At 43.1% G+C, this 13,864-nt stretch overlaps 1 protein-coding gene across 3 annotated transcripts in view; it reads right to left on the reverse strand.

Moving 5' to 3' along the window:
* The window catches only part of GNE (glucosamine (UDP-N-acetyl)-2-epimerase/N-acetylmannosamine kinase), a 34,440-nt gene extending 22,639 nt beyond the window's left edge, over positions 1-11,801 (reverse strand). Inside the window, exon 1 of one of the 3 annotated variants that reach the window (XM_066569816.1) lies at positions 11,705-11,801. In XM_066569816.1, coding sequence (XP_066425913.1) covers positions 11,705-11,755 — 51 coding nt within the window. In that variant the 5' untranslated portion in view covers positions 11,756-11,801. Of the gene's footprint in view, positions 1-486; positions 537-2,879; positions 2,916-11,704 lie in introns of those variants that run through there. The other 2 variants (XM_066569817.1, XM_066569818.1) reach the window with 2 other exon arrangements.
* Positions 11,802-13,864: the final 2,063 nt, after the last annotated feature.

A 13,864-nucleotide genomic window follows, 5' to 3' on the forward strand; every position in this document is an offset into this window, starting at 1 on the left:
TCAGGAATCTGTGCCAAGTTGTCAAAGGCAACCTGGTATCTCTAGTCCACTTGCAATCCATTACGGCTCTGCAAAACTACCAGCGGAAACTATCAGAGAAAACTATCAGTGACTATCACTGGCAGTGACACCAGCCAGACTCAGATCTAACAGACCCCACTGTTTTTCCTCATTTCTAAAACAACCTCTCTTCAGAGGTGGTTCTGAGCATGATGTCCTGTCATTATCTAAGTAAAACTAGCCACTGATTCAAATAAACTGGTGATCAAGATGTGAATGCCACTTTTGACACACCTATAAGCTTGTTCTTTGAAACTGCATGAACAATATTAGTATAATTAGAGCCAAACCTCTCACAAAACTCTTCAAGTTGGTGACTGCTGCATACATATTCTATACTATATAAAACAAGAAGCCAAAGTAAAAAACTGCAAAATAAGGAAGTGACAAAGCAAACTAAACCAAAGTCTGCTAACTCCAAGTTACCTGTCTGAGCTAGGACCACCATGACCCCTCTGACAAAGCAGTTTCTCTTCATTTATGCAAAACAGTCTTTTAAGAAGCAGAATAGTTTTCTGTCCTTCTTTTTTCTTCAAGCATTGTCTGAAATTCTAAAAACCTTCCATCCAGACACAGAACATACCATCTCCTAAAACAGAGGGTCTGTAAGTTGAGAAAAAATAAAATCTTTTTCCACCATTTTTTCACAGATCCAACAGGACTGAATCACTAGCCCACATATCTTTCCAGCCATGAAGATCTCATTTAATTACAGTTAGTATCTGGCTGTAGTAATGGTCTCTTGAAATAATTTTAGACGTAGATGTGGAGACACTTCAAAGCTGTCTGAATTGACTAGAATCAAAGGAAATTCCTGATATTTGTCCATTTCAACTTCTGTTAACATATTTCAAAGCAGAATTATTTCCAGTACTGCCTTAAAACTCTGTAACCCAGTAGCTTCAAAAAGCTGCCAAGTGCAGACATTGGCCTTGGCGCAGACAGGTTTTCTATTGCTTTTTAATTTTAAACACCTGCTTATCTGAAGAACCAAAATATTTACCCTAGTATAAAGTAGGTAACAATGCAGTATAATTATCAACTGCATGTGGAAATTTGCCACTAATTAAATTGGTTTATTGTTTTCTAGGATAACTTGGATGTTTCCTAAACATCTGATATATTGCTACATCACAGTTTAATAATAGACATTATTCTATCCTGACTCCAAACTTTTCTGAGCCTAAATGGAAAAATAATTCTTAATTTCAGACAGTATTCACTGTCAAAAAGCAATGGCCAAGTCCCTTCAGCCATTAACAGCAAATTCCTTCAAGCATAGCTGTGATGCCCAAGTTACAAAATTTTGTTACCACTGTGGTTTTAGAATTTATTATTGCTTGCTTTTGCAAGCAAGTCATCTCTTTTCAGGACTGTTCACCAAAATTATATGAAATAATGAATCACTGCCATTTGCCTCTTAGTTTCTAGACATTTAACGATATACTGAGTTTGATCTACTTAGAACTCTCTAGCTGGGGATCCTCCTGTTCCAAGGTCTATCTCTTCCACCTTGCAGGAACTAGCAATCTTTAGCAGAAGGGTAAAGAAATAAAACAGTCTTCCATGAAGGACTACTTGAAATACTTAATCTCCATGTGCTTTGGTCTGCTGCTCTTCTATATTCCATCCTAAAGCTTTTAGATTATTACAGATTCAAGGACTTTTTGAGACTGGGAAATTCCCGACCAGACTTTACAGCAGCCAAGCAGATACTATTTCTCTTAGCAGGCCCCAGAGTATGAGACACCCCTCGATCACTGTTTCACAAACAAATGACACCACCTGTATACTCTATATTCTACATTCACACCTCTGAAACACTGGCTTATAAAATCAAAGACCCCGTCTCTACACTCTGTGTATGCCCATGCGTTGAAGGCAATTTCATCTTCCCAACTGCTTTGCTGTGTGGCACACAGGTTATTGTACCCTGAGCTCTTCCCACACCGTTTACCAGTATGTGTATTCCCACCACCCTTCTCCACTCATCTGCTGAGCCATCGGTTACTACATCGCCTGTGTGCACACACACCCAGGGCCTCTTCCTAGAGCCGAGTGCAGGTGACCAAACATCAAATGACACCCTCAAACACCTCTGTGAGGGTGGAAAAGCATCCATCGCCCTGCACATGTTTTAAGGCAAAAAATGCTCTCCACCATTCCCCCCATGAATGTGGCTGATGTCTCCAACAGACCCCTTCCTGGTGCAAGGGATCAACCCCTGTGCTTCTCCAAATATTGATAAGAATCACAGAATATGATTACTGCAATGCTGAACTGGAAGGGAACCACAAAGATCATTGAGTCCAACTCTTACTCCTGCACAGGACAACCCAAGCATGCATGTGCCCGAGAGCATTGAACCCTGTTAGGCTGGTGCTGTGACCACTTCCTTAGGGAGTCCGTCCAAGCCATCCTCTGGGTGAAGTGCCTTTTCGTAATATCCAATCTAAACCCGCCCTGACACTTCAGGCCATTCACTTGTTACACAAGGCTGTCCTGGTACTCCCCCGCTTCCGCACAAGCCACGGGGACAAGCCACGCCAGCGGCCCGCCGCTCTCTCTGCTTCTCTGGACAGTGTCCCCGTGCGCGCCTTTCCCCTGCGGGGGCTCTGGATCCCGCTTTTCCCGGGGACCCGTACCGCATCTCCGGGGCTCTGGATCCCCGCATTCCGCGGAGACGCGCCCCGCCCCGCCCCCAGGCACAGCCGCGCTCCCGCCCCCGCCCCGCCGCGCTCCCGCTGCTGCCGCCTCCCCGCACATCGGCGGCGGAGAGGTGGGCCCGGCCCGGCCCTGCGCGGCTGCCCCACAGTCACCTTGCCGGCGCCAGGGCCGCTCGCATCCGCAGGCAGCAAGCCCCGCCCCGCAGGAAGTGAGCGCAGAGGAGGGGTCTGCCCCGGCCGCGCCCCGCTGGCCCGAGGCCCGGGCAGCCCCCGGCACGCCCGTAGGGCCGCGTGCGGGTTTGCCATCACAGAACCACAGAACCAATTAGCTTGGAAAAGACCTCTGAGGTCACCGAGTCCAACTTAGGAGCCAACACCTCCCTGTCAACGACACCATGGCACTGAGTGCCACATCCAGTCTTTCCTTAAAAAATGGACGGTGACTCCATTGCAATGGCAGCCCGTTCCAATGTCTCATCGGGCTTTCTGTGAAGAAATTCCTCCTAAAGAGGAGCCATATCGTCTATAAGAACATACTGTCCCACCTCAGTGTCGTTTTATATATGGCATACTCCATATATACACATCTGAGGTAGCTAATTAAAACTGCTGGATGATCTCACGGCTTCAGTGGCGACTGCCATCGTGTTAAGACCTTTTAAAGTGAGGGCTGTCAGGGAACGAGGGGCTGTGGGGGTGCTGTAGGAGATGCACAGTTCGGACAAACAGCCTACAGGGGTGTATGGAAGCATTAGCCTGATGGTGCAGGCTGTGAGGAACTACAGCCCCCCAGTCAGAGCACCTGCCAGTAGCCCATGAAGAGTGACTGGGCGTGAGGCAGAATTTTACAATTTTGGCATTAACTCAGCCCAGGGCGTCGCCAAATGACAACTTCATTGGCATGCAGCACAATCAAAAAAGCTGTTAAACCAACTACCAGGTGTTGCTGTCATCTGCGTTCCAGTTGACTGTAAAAGAGATGTGGTTTGTTTTCTCAAGCTGGAGGCATTTCGAGATCAAGTCTCACATTAGTGAAGTGACTGTGACTTGGATCCTAGCTCAATACCTGAGGCACCATGTATAACATCAGCAACCTGTGCCCACTATATTCTGCTATGAAACTACCTAAAACATTTCAGTAGCTGAAATGGTGTCACGCAGTCCTAGTAAAAGGATAATTCTTTGCCCATTTTTATTTCTCTGATTTCACATTTGTGTGGCTGAAACCTGAGTCTAGTGTGGTAGGGCCATACATTGGAACAAGCCTGTACAACATTCAGCTATTACCTGAACTTTGCCACAGTTTTTCAGTCCAGATTGTATCTTTGTTTATCCATATAATACCTGAGGGGTCTCATATCCCTTCTATCTTTGCCCTTTAATTCTTAGAAAAATTAGCTGTAAGAGTGACTCTTGTCTGACATACTTAGAATAAAGTAGGTGCAAGGAATGAGATAACTGCATTTCTGCCCTTTATCAGGGAGAAAAAGGTTGACTTTCCTAGCAGTTACAAATATTTGTTTAAAAAGATTTTAAGAAACAATTACTGAAGTTTTCAGCTAAAAGAAAAAATATCTTCAAGAGTGATTATTAAAGTAAAAACCCTTAACGACTTGCCCTTGGGAATTTAAAGTGATGATCTGACTATTTCCCAAGAGAGGTAGAAAGGATCTTATCCTATGCTGACATTCAGAAAGTCCTCAGACAGCTGTGGTTCAATGAGTCACAGCTCTGCAAAGACTCAGTGTTTTGAGAATATTGCAGCACACCCACTTCTGAAATTACCAGGCATCTTTGCTTGCAATACTGACCACATGCAGTAATAGCAACTGATAGGCACCTTAGTTTCAATTCATGTCCAATTTAAATTATTTTCATTCTTCTCTGCATCACTAGATTTACTTTATGCACATCGCTAAAAAACCCATGTACATTCTGGAAATGCCATATTAAATAAATTTGAATTGTCTGCTGTAAATGCTTTCAGGTTATGATAAGCTTGCCAGCATATCTATGTTTGGTTTCACTGAAACACTGAAGAAGAGCCTGAATCATATTTGAGCATGAGTGTATGGAAGTGTGAACATATGGGCAGACTCCGGTTTATACTAGTACTAACACAGCTAGAAGCAACCACATTGAGAGTTAATTACCCTTACAACACCATCAGTGCATCTCTTCATGTGATTTTTTTCTGTAAATGTTCTAATGGTGTTTCAGCATGTTGCAGTAAAAGGTGCAGAAGAAACAAGAAAGTTTATGTTCCTTTTGGTTATTTCTCACAGACCTTACATATTTCATAAACAAGATTAAATTTTTCTTGTTACTGAGTGAGCCCTGCCTCAAGGCTTCTCAGCAGAGAGACAAATGCTGTGCAGAGAGATGAGATGAGATGAGATGAGATGAGATGAGATGAGATGAGATGAGATGAGATGATGAGATGGGAGGAGAAGTCTCAGCCCATAATCTGCCTGCTCCAGTTGGTTTTATGCTTTGCTGCTCAAAATCTCCAATGACACTGTGAAGAAGGCCTTGACGAGGCCTGTGGCTGTGAAGGGGTTCATTAGAGGAGCAGGGTCTCAGTATCCAGAAAATTCATTGGCACTTCCCTCATCAGAAATCTCTGCAGGAATAGTAAAGGCTCTGCAGAGACTAAATGGTCATTAGTGTCAAAGTGTTGGGAAATGTTGGAGATGAGGAGCTTACTAATTTTGGGAGAAGTCATGTTGCTTAAGATCTGAACAGAAGAGTGGGTTTGGTTTGCAGCTGGTTTGAATTTGCTGGAAACCCATCTGCAAAAGGTGAAAGGTGCTTAACTGGGATGGTCGGTGCATGACGGTGGCCAGGAGATGGATAGTGTGGACAGACAGAATCAGTACCACTCTGATCTTCTGCACTGGTGCTAAGCACTGTGTATTACTTATTACCTTCTGAAAGCAGAGCTTTATGACTTTTCAACATCTTCATGATGTGAATCTTTATTACTTCTCCTTAATTTTTCATTTATGTCCATTTTATTTATGTCAAAGACACATGCTGAGAGTAAAAAAACTTCCACTAAGGTTTTCAAAAGCAGCTGAACATATCAATTCTGTACTGTCCAGCCTAAAACCTGAAAGCAACTTGAATTTTAAAGATCAGGGCTTTCAGAAAAGCAGGCCCTTTTGACACAGCCAAACTGATAACCTCTGAAGATTCTGTCATGGTAGTGTTCAGCTACTGAGAATGCACTACATTATAAATATCCCTTGCAGGAAGAGACCAAGTACCGTGCACTACATGATATAAGGAGAATATAAACAGTTACACACAGTAGGGAAAGCCTAATAAATTTTACCTTCCTGCATTTTCCTGTTTGTTCTTCCTGGTGAAAACTACCAGGTGAGGTGTGCAGTTAACAGCAACTGTGGGCAACCACATCACAGTTCATATCTGATGTTCCAGAGAAGGGGAAGAGATCAGGGATAAGACAATGCCATAGATGCTATTAAGAGGGAAATTTGGAGATTTATTTTTTTCTCATCACAACACAGATCTCTTACATCTTTGCTCAGTGTCTTATGCCCACAAAATGGGCATCTAAGATTGTAAGACACAGAATTCCCAGCTAAGGGAGAAGAAATCAATAACTATGTGAAAATTTGTTCTTTGTCTCTGGAAAGATACTGTCCAAAGAAATCAATGAAGCTGGTGCAGGGAGCTATCTTATGAGTAGCAAGGTGGGGATCAGTTTCTTTTCCCAAGTAACAATGACAGACAAGAGGAAATGACCTCAGGGTGTGCCCTCAGTGAAGGTTTATTCTTGGATATTCAGAAATATTTATTCACTGAAAGGGTTATCAAACATCATAAGCAACTGCCCAAGGAAGTACTGGAGTTATCATCCCTAGAATTATGTAAAAGGCACATAGATGTGGCACTTAGGAACATGATTTAATTTTGGATTTGGCAGTGCTGTATTAATGGTTGGACTTGATGACCTTAAGGTTCTTTTCCAATCTAAATATTCCACAAGTCAGTGTTAAAATTAGGTGCTTCAAAAACCCAAGTAAGAAGCAGAATTGTGAATCTCATTGAAGTAATTAGGAATTAGGTAAAAAACATTCTATACTTTTTTTTCCAAGAGTTTCCAATGTTCTGTAATAGATTACAGTACCTTTTTCTTCCTTATTGGAAAGATGGCATATTTTGGTGTCTGGTGTGTTACAAAACAATGGCATTTGCATATATGCTATAAAATGTGAGTAAAGTTTATTGTAACTAGGTAGAGTTGTGGAATGTGATAGATACATGGCATAAAAAGCAACCTCTTTGTAGAGAATTCCTTGATCAGGTCGGTGTGTGTGTGTAGTGTAGGCTAGGATAATATCCACGTGAAACCCATGTAAAGCAGTGGAAAGAGTACTGGAAACCTCAATAGTTGGGGTTTTTATTCCCAGTTCATTCAATGTCTTGAGCGTTTATCTTAACTTCTGCTAAAAAAAACCACCACAAAACTTTTCCTTCCCACTCTATCTAAAAATAGTGGAACTGACCCACTTTTTGCTTTCATCATGTGACTAACTCTGCTTATGTGATCCGTTTAATTCTTCAAATGGGTCTGTTTTCTTCACTTGTAACCAATGCTGTTAGGGTTACAGCTTGTCTGTTTCTTCTGAAGCTCCACTTCTTGTTCAGTCCTACTGGAATGATTGCTGCTGGTGATTTTTTGACACACATCAGACATCCACTGGGAAATCTGATGCAGTTCAACATACCCAAGCTGGCTTCAAACCAGTTGGTCTTGAACAATGATGGCTGCCTAGGCTGGGGTGGTTCTTGTGGTGCAATTTTTCCTCTTGTGGTGCTGTGCATCTACACCTCTGGATCAGTAGACAATGTGGTTCTCTTAAAACAACTTGGGGTATGTTCAAAATTGAATGAGTAGAGTTGCTCTACATACTCAGAATATTTGGATGTGATCCAGTGCAGAATGAACTTGATTGGAAGCTTACCTCATCACTAGGTAAGACAGTGGGTAACTTTGCCAAATACAAGATCCCAATTTCCACCTCAGATATATATATAAATACCTGGTCAAGGAAACCATGAAGAAAAAGAGCCAACTCTGCAACAGCCAAAGATGTAAATGCCTCTCATTTGTGAAAGTCTGGAAAGAAAGTTCTGTTCAGCTTTACCAGTTCTGACATTAAGACTGCCTACTTTTTTCACTTCAAATTGACATGAAGTGCTGAAAGAAAGTTAAAAGTCTGGCAGGAAGGAGGAATCAAACTCTGGCCACTTCTCGCTATTAATAAATACCTGCCATGTTGCACACTGGTCTAGAGATTCCTCTTTGCTGTTCCTGTCCAACTGGTATGTTCTTTTTTTTCATCTCTCCTAATCCTTTTGAGGCTCTTTGGCATCCTACTTGAATGCAACTGTGTTTTTCAATGTGACTATTAGATTACCAATATTTGAATTATTATATCTTTTCTGGTAATTGCTAATTTCTAATTTTAAGGAGTACTAATTCTACTACATAATTACAAAAAAAAATCCATTAAGAAGTGATCCATTATCAGGATTAAAGAATTATAATAGGAAACATGCATTTCTACCCTTTCTGCCATATTAAAATAATTTCTTTCATGTGTAGTTTGTGGATTTTGGCTATTAACTAAGACAAAAAATATGATGAAAAAAGAAAATGAGATTGTAAAGTTACAGTACAAAGCAGATAGTCAGTTTACATTTACTAAGACAGGTGAGGAAATTTTGTGAGACAATATAAAATGGACAGGTGTAGCAGTAGGTACCCTTCACTAAGTCTGGATTCTCCTGTCTTTCAACACACTAGGTATTATTAGGTGAGTTATTCAAATGTCTCCTTTAAACATGTGACTCTCAGAGGAATCTTAAATCTTCATCTATTACATGGCTACTATAATTCCCTGAAACAATTTCGGATTTTCCATTTGAAGAAGCTTGTAGAGATGCAACAGAAGGCTTAAGTGCCAGTCAAAAGCACAGTGGTATCAGGTATTCCACAAAAGTACATCTGTGATTTTAATTCTGGAATAAAGAATAAAGTCTCCTTGTTTTTTGAAGTATCTGTAGGCCTTATTTTCATTACCAGAAATGTCCAGAAAAAGTTTGTTTTTTCCAAACAACAAATAAAAGTCAAGGAAAAGTAAAAACAAGCACACAATTTTAAAAAGAGGTTCTGTTTCTAAAGCCATCAACCAACAAACCATCAGTAAATTTGCTTTGATTGGACAGTAAATCAAGATCTTGATGATGAAGAGTAAATCTTTGGAATTCAGGATGACATTTAGTAAAAAACCTAAAAAGCCCCACATGTTAAATTGCCATTTACTTATTTCCTTCCGGCTTTCTGATACTAGTCTGGAAAAACAACCACATGCAGAGCGCCTGAGTCAGCTGTTATTCTAGAATAGTCTGATTTTCTCAGCTGGATTTACTATCCATGTTCTTTTATTAAAGCTTTGATTTAGTACCAGATGTTTTAATGAAAAATTGTCCAGAATTACAGAGATATATAACTGCTAAAATATTCCTTGATTTTTGCAGAAAGAGCAAGTCTACAACAGACGTTCTAATAGACACCCATGTCCTTAGGCTGTGCCGAGTCCCTCTGGGAAAGACCATACACTATTAAGAGAATAGCAGCCTCTTTTCCCAAGGCCTTCTGTGTGCCAGGGTGTAGGAGGTTACTCAGAATCATGTGGACACAGACCACTTTTTGACTGGACTGGCTGCTGAGGCAGTATTTATAAAAAACTCAGCCTGAATGTATCTGACAATGAGACTCCAGGTTGTGAAAGGCTCTTCCTCTTACTTTTCCTGTGCTTTTTGAAATCCTCTTGTGTGTCTCTGAAAGGCAATTATGAAATACTGGCATTGTGTGTCATTATGTCATGCCTGTATTTTCTCAAACAAAGATCTAATGATCCAGCTCAATCTTTTGATTAGAATTAAAATTTGATTACAGTTGTAAGAAAAAGCATAAAATTTGAACACAATTTTGGAAAGGACAATCCTTAGTACTAAGTACTTAGTGGAAAAATCCCTGTGATTAGCTTCTACCACATGAAATCATGCTTATTTGCAGAAAATATTATGGGTGTCCTTGACTCTGCGCTAGTGTCAGTTTTACATAGCCCATACAAATCTGCCTTCCCCAGGCAGCACAGTGTTGATGGGACTCATGTTCCTGAGTGTTGGGCCCCCAACCTTCTTACTAGTTAAAAATCTCCAGGCTGCAGGTAGTCTTGTTAAGTGTGATATGCTTAAAGAGCACATCACACATATCAGAGGTGAGAAATCTTCTGGTAGAAGAGTGCTCCCAAGTCAAACAATCCACATAGTTTCTGTGTACTGACATTCTCATTTAAAATCTTGGGGGATATGCAAACATTGTATAATTTCCATCAGCACCCTTGATTTCCTTAATATGAATGGGGAGATTTGTTAATTTTCAGTTTTGTCTCTGAGTTGGTTTACTCTTCAGTATCTGATATGCTGACATGGTGATTTCAGATTTGGACTCAGAGCACCAAAGGAAAGCAGTGCTACTAGACAGCAAAAAATGTAAATTAATTTCTTACTTAAAAATAAATACAACAGATATATTTTCAGTGCTTTTTGGATATCAGTTTCTTTAAAGCCTGTATCTGAGTCCTAGATGGATACCTTCACTGGTGAATATCCAAGGTGGTGTTTCTCAACACCTCCAGATCTCAGGGAGATCTGGTGCCAAATCTGAAGTCAAAGCTGACTGGAACACAAGGGGAAAGGGAGGATAGGAAAAGAAAAGCTTCAGAGAAACAACTGACATGGCAGGACATTCAGATTGAAATGGGACAGGCCTTCTTTCCATGATAGGCACACACCTTTTGTTTTGTATTTTCAGATATCACCTCTGATATCTGTTGCACTCTTGAAGCATGCAGAGAGCTATAGCTCCTAGTGGTTAAAACCAGCTGTCAGTCAGCCACAAAACCTGCTCTACAGGTGTCAAAGTCAATGGCCTGGGGCAACAGCATAAGCAGGAACTGCTTCCTGCAGTGGCACTGCTGGTGAAAGAGCAAGGATTCTGGACCCCTCCCTCCCAAGAGTCTCGGCCCTCTCTCTAGTGCCATATTTCCAGCCTTTCTGCACTTGCTATGCTCCCTGCTGTACAGCTCTCCTCTGCCTTCTCCTCAATGTTGTGTTGACTTCACTTGTTGGCTGAACGCCTTCTGAGAAAACCTACCAGAAAAATTAGCCCACAGAGCTCAAGTCCCCTTGTTATCCTGCCTGTATTCATCCAAACCCTGTCCACATCCTGCTTGAAAGTGAATCCTTGGAGCATGCATGTCTTTTTTCCTTGTACTAGTATAGCACCTGGAAGGTCAGGCATTCATCATTGCCACAGGTACATCAACAAAATAAAACTGAAAATTATTCTAGACCCTTGCCGAGACCACCTTCCAGGATGGGTGAACCTAATGTAGGTGAATCTAATTTCTCATCTCCCAAATAGAAGAACGATAGTCACAGTTACAAGGAACAGTGTGCTAGCTTTGGAAAAGGTCACTGGCTCCCCACAGCTTGCTATGGACTGGGTAATGAAAAGAACCCAGAGAGAAAGGGCACAAATTCAGCCCAGGGCAACCATTCAGCACAGGTCTAACGAGAACTTCTAAACGCCCAGAACATCAGCCGGCACGGCCCCAAATCCCGTGTGCCCGCTGAAGACACGGAGATACAGAGGCGGGTCCCGCGATGGCCCTGGAGACGGCGCCTGCGGTGACATCCTCGCCGAGCGGGCAGGCAGCTCCCTCCCGGGTGCATCGCCCCGTGCCGGGAGCCGGCTCGGCGCAGGGCTCGGCGGAGCGCTGCCTGCCCGGCCGCCCCGCGGGGCTCAGCCGCGGCACGGCCCCGCAGCGCCCTCGGCCCGCCCGCGGCCCCCTTCGCGCCCAGCCCTGACTTACGTGGGGGCCGCGGGCCAGCGGCTCCCGGCGCAGCGGCGCGTTCGTCCCCATGGCGGCCGCCGGTCCCCGCCGCTTTGCCGGGCCGGCTCTGCCGCTTCCAAGCCGAGAGACACCCGCGGCCGGGGCCGGGGCCGGGACCGCCCTGCAAGCGCCGCCCTCCGCCCGCCGCCGGGAGGGGTGTGCGCTGGAAGGCGCTGGAGGGTCGAGGGATGAGGGGCTGTGCTGAGGCTGCTCCGTATTCCTGGGTGGTCCCGGCGTGCGAAGCTTTAGCACTGCGTGCGCTAAGGCCGTGCGGTATCCCCGCAGGGCGGCGTGGGAAGCGGGGTCCTACTCCGGGTATTCCCCGGTATCACCTCCTTGCGCTCCCCTGTGCCTCGGGGAGCCGCTCCCCTGCTGGGTACCCTCAGAGCACTCAGCGGTGAGGAAATGCAGGCAGCTTTACTACTACCAAGCATCTCTGTGGACGCTACCCGCTAATATCCATGACACCTTGTGTGTTTAACATCACCAAGACTACCCAGATCCGGTCAGAACAACAGGAATCTGCAGCTGTCTCAAGGCAAGGAACCTGTCAAGTGAGTCTTCCCTAACACAGGAAGACAGCAGCAGCCAGAGCTTCACAAGCCTGATTCCAGTTTCTTCTTGTCCCAAGACAATGCTTCAAGGCAGTGGCATGCTGTGTCTTGTAGCTGTACCTCTGGCCCCTTGGAAGTCCTGGGGCCTGCATGTGTCCACCCTGTCCCAAGGGAGCCCTGGAGTTACCCTTCTCATGCAGAGCCCCAAGCTGCTGTAGACACCTGTGTGACCACAAATTTCTGGGTCATCTTGGGGTGCTTGCAATTTTTTTGTGCATGTCTTTTGATTTTTGAGATGTCTGCCTTAGTGTTTGTGGAGAAACTGCTTGTCTCCAGCCATTCTCTCCTTTCCTGCTTGTTTTTCCTGGAACACAGATGTTCAAAGCAACACATAAATTTATAATACTTTACTCTAGTAAGGAGGTCAGCACACAGCACTGTAAATTTTGCTGACTGGCTTTTTCTCTGTGACCAGATTTACACCTGTACACAAACAATTCAACAGTAGTGGCCATTCTGTTGCCACAATGTTTTCCTAGCTGCTTATTTTAATCTGTTAGATGTCTACAAGTTAAGTTACTAAATAAAACATCAGAACAAAAGGAAGGACAATGAAACAGCACAAAAGACTCTAAAAAGGTGGGCATTTGTAGAATTGGAAAAGGAGTCATTTTCTTAGTTCGGTCTGAACTGTACATTGGATTTTCCCCCCATTTTACACAGTGTGCAGATCTGTGTGGTTCTTTTTTCTATATATTTTCATTGTGATTTCTTTGCTATTGTATTCTTTCTTTGTCTCAGAAATATACTTTTTTTTTCTGTCTCTAGTCTAATCTGAAACCCAAAGTGTTACACTGTGTTCTACTGAAGTCTCATCCTGCACATATGTATTTTCAGCTCTTATTTCTTCTCAGCATTGAAACATCCTATTAACTGATTTTCTTCTCCCAGGGCTGCATCACACTGATGCATATGTGTAGGCATACACTTAAACATATATGTAGGTATATAGGTTTTAAATATATTTGCTGGTTGTGCGAGAAAACAATCTCATTGTTTTGAAATTTCCCTTTGTGAGATACTTGGTTTCTAAAATTTCTCTGTTGTTGACAAAAAGAGAGCCTTAGATTTAGAACTTGAGGCTCTTTTTCCTCTGGGACAACACTACTAAAAAGGAAAGCTCAAATTCCCTTGGGCTTCTCCAAACAGCATTCCTTTCTTACTGTACTTTTCCACTTTTGCAAACATTTGTCATCCTGCTTCTTCAAATGTCACTGATCATTTGTTTGGCATGGGACCTTTTCTTCCTACTCTACTGATGATTAGTACCCTTAGAGATGGGCCTTTGTTTTGGATTGATACAAATGCAACTTCATTTATTTAGCTCATTTTTTTTCCTTTAGTACTGTATTCTGTAGCAGTGCAGGAAATTCTCGTCTGCCAGGAACTGTGTCTGTTGTGCTACAGGACTTCTTACTTTTCCTGAAACTTAGCAAAAGCAGGAGCCCAAGAGTCTGGGATGTCAACCTGGGACTTTATTGAGTCTCCTCTGAAAACTCACCATCTCCTTCAGACAAATGAGCAC

The sequence above is a fragment of the Molothrus aeneus genome, chromosome Z (assembly GCF_037042795.1).
Source record: "Molothrus aeneus isolate 106 chromosome Z, BPBGC_Maene_1.0, whole genome shotgun sequence".
NCBI classification, from domain to species: domain Eukaryota; kingdom Metazoa; phylum Chordata; class Aves; order Passeriformes; family Icteridae; genus Molothrus; species Molothrus aeneus.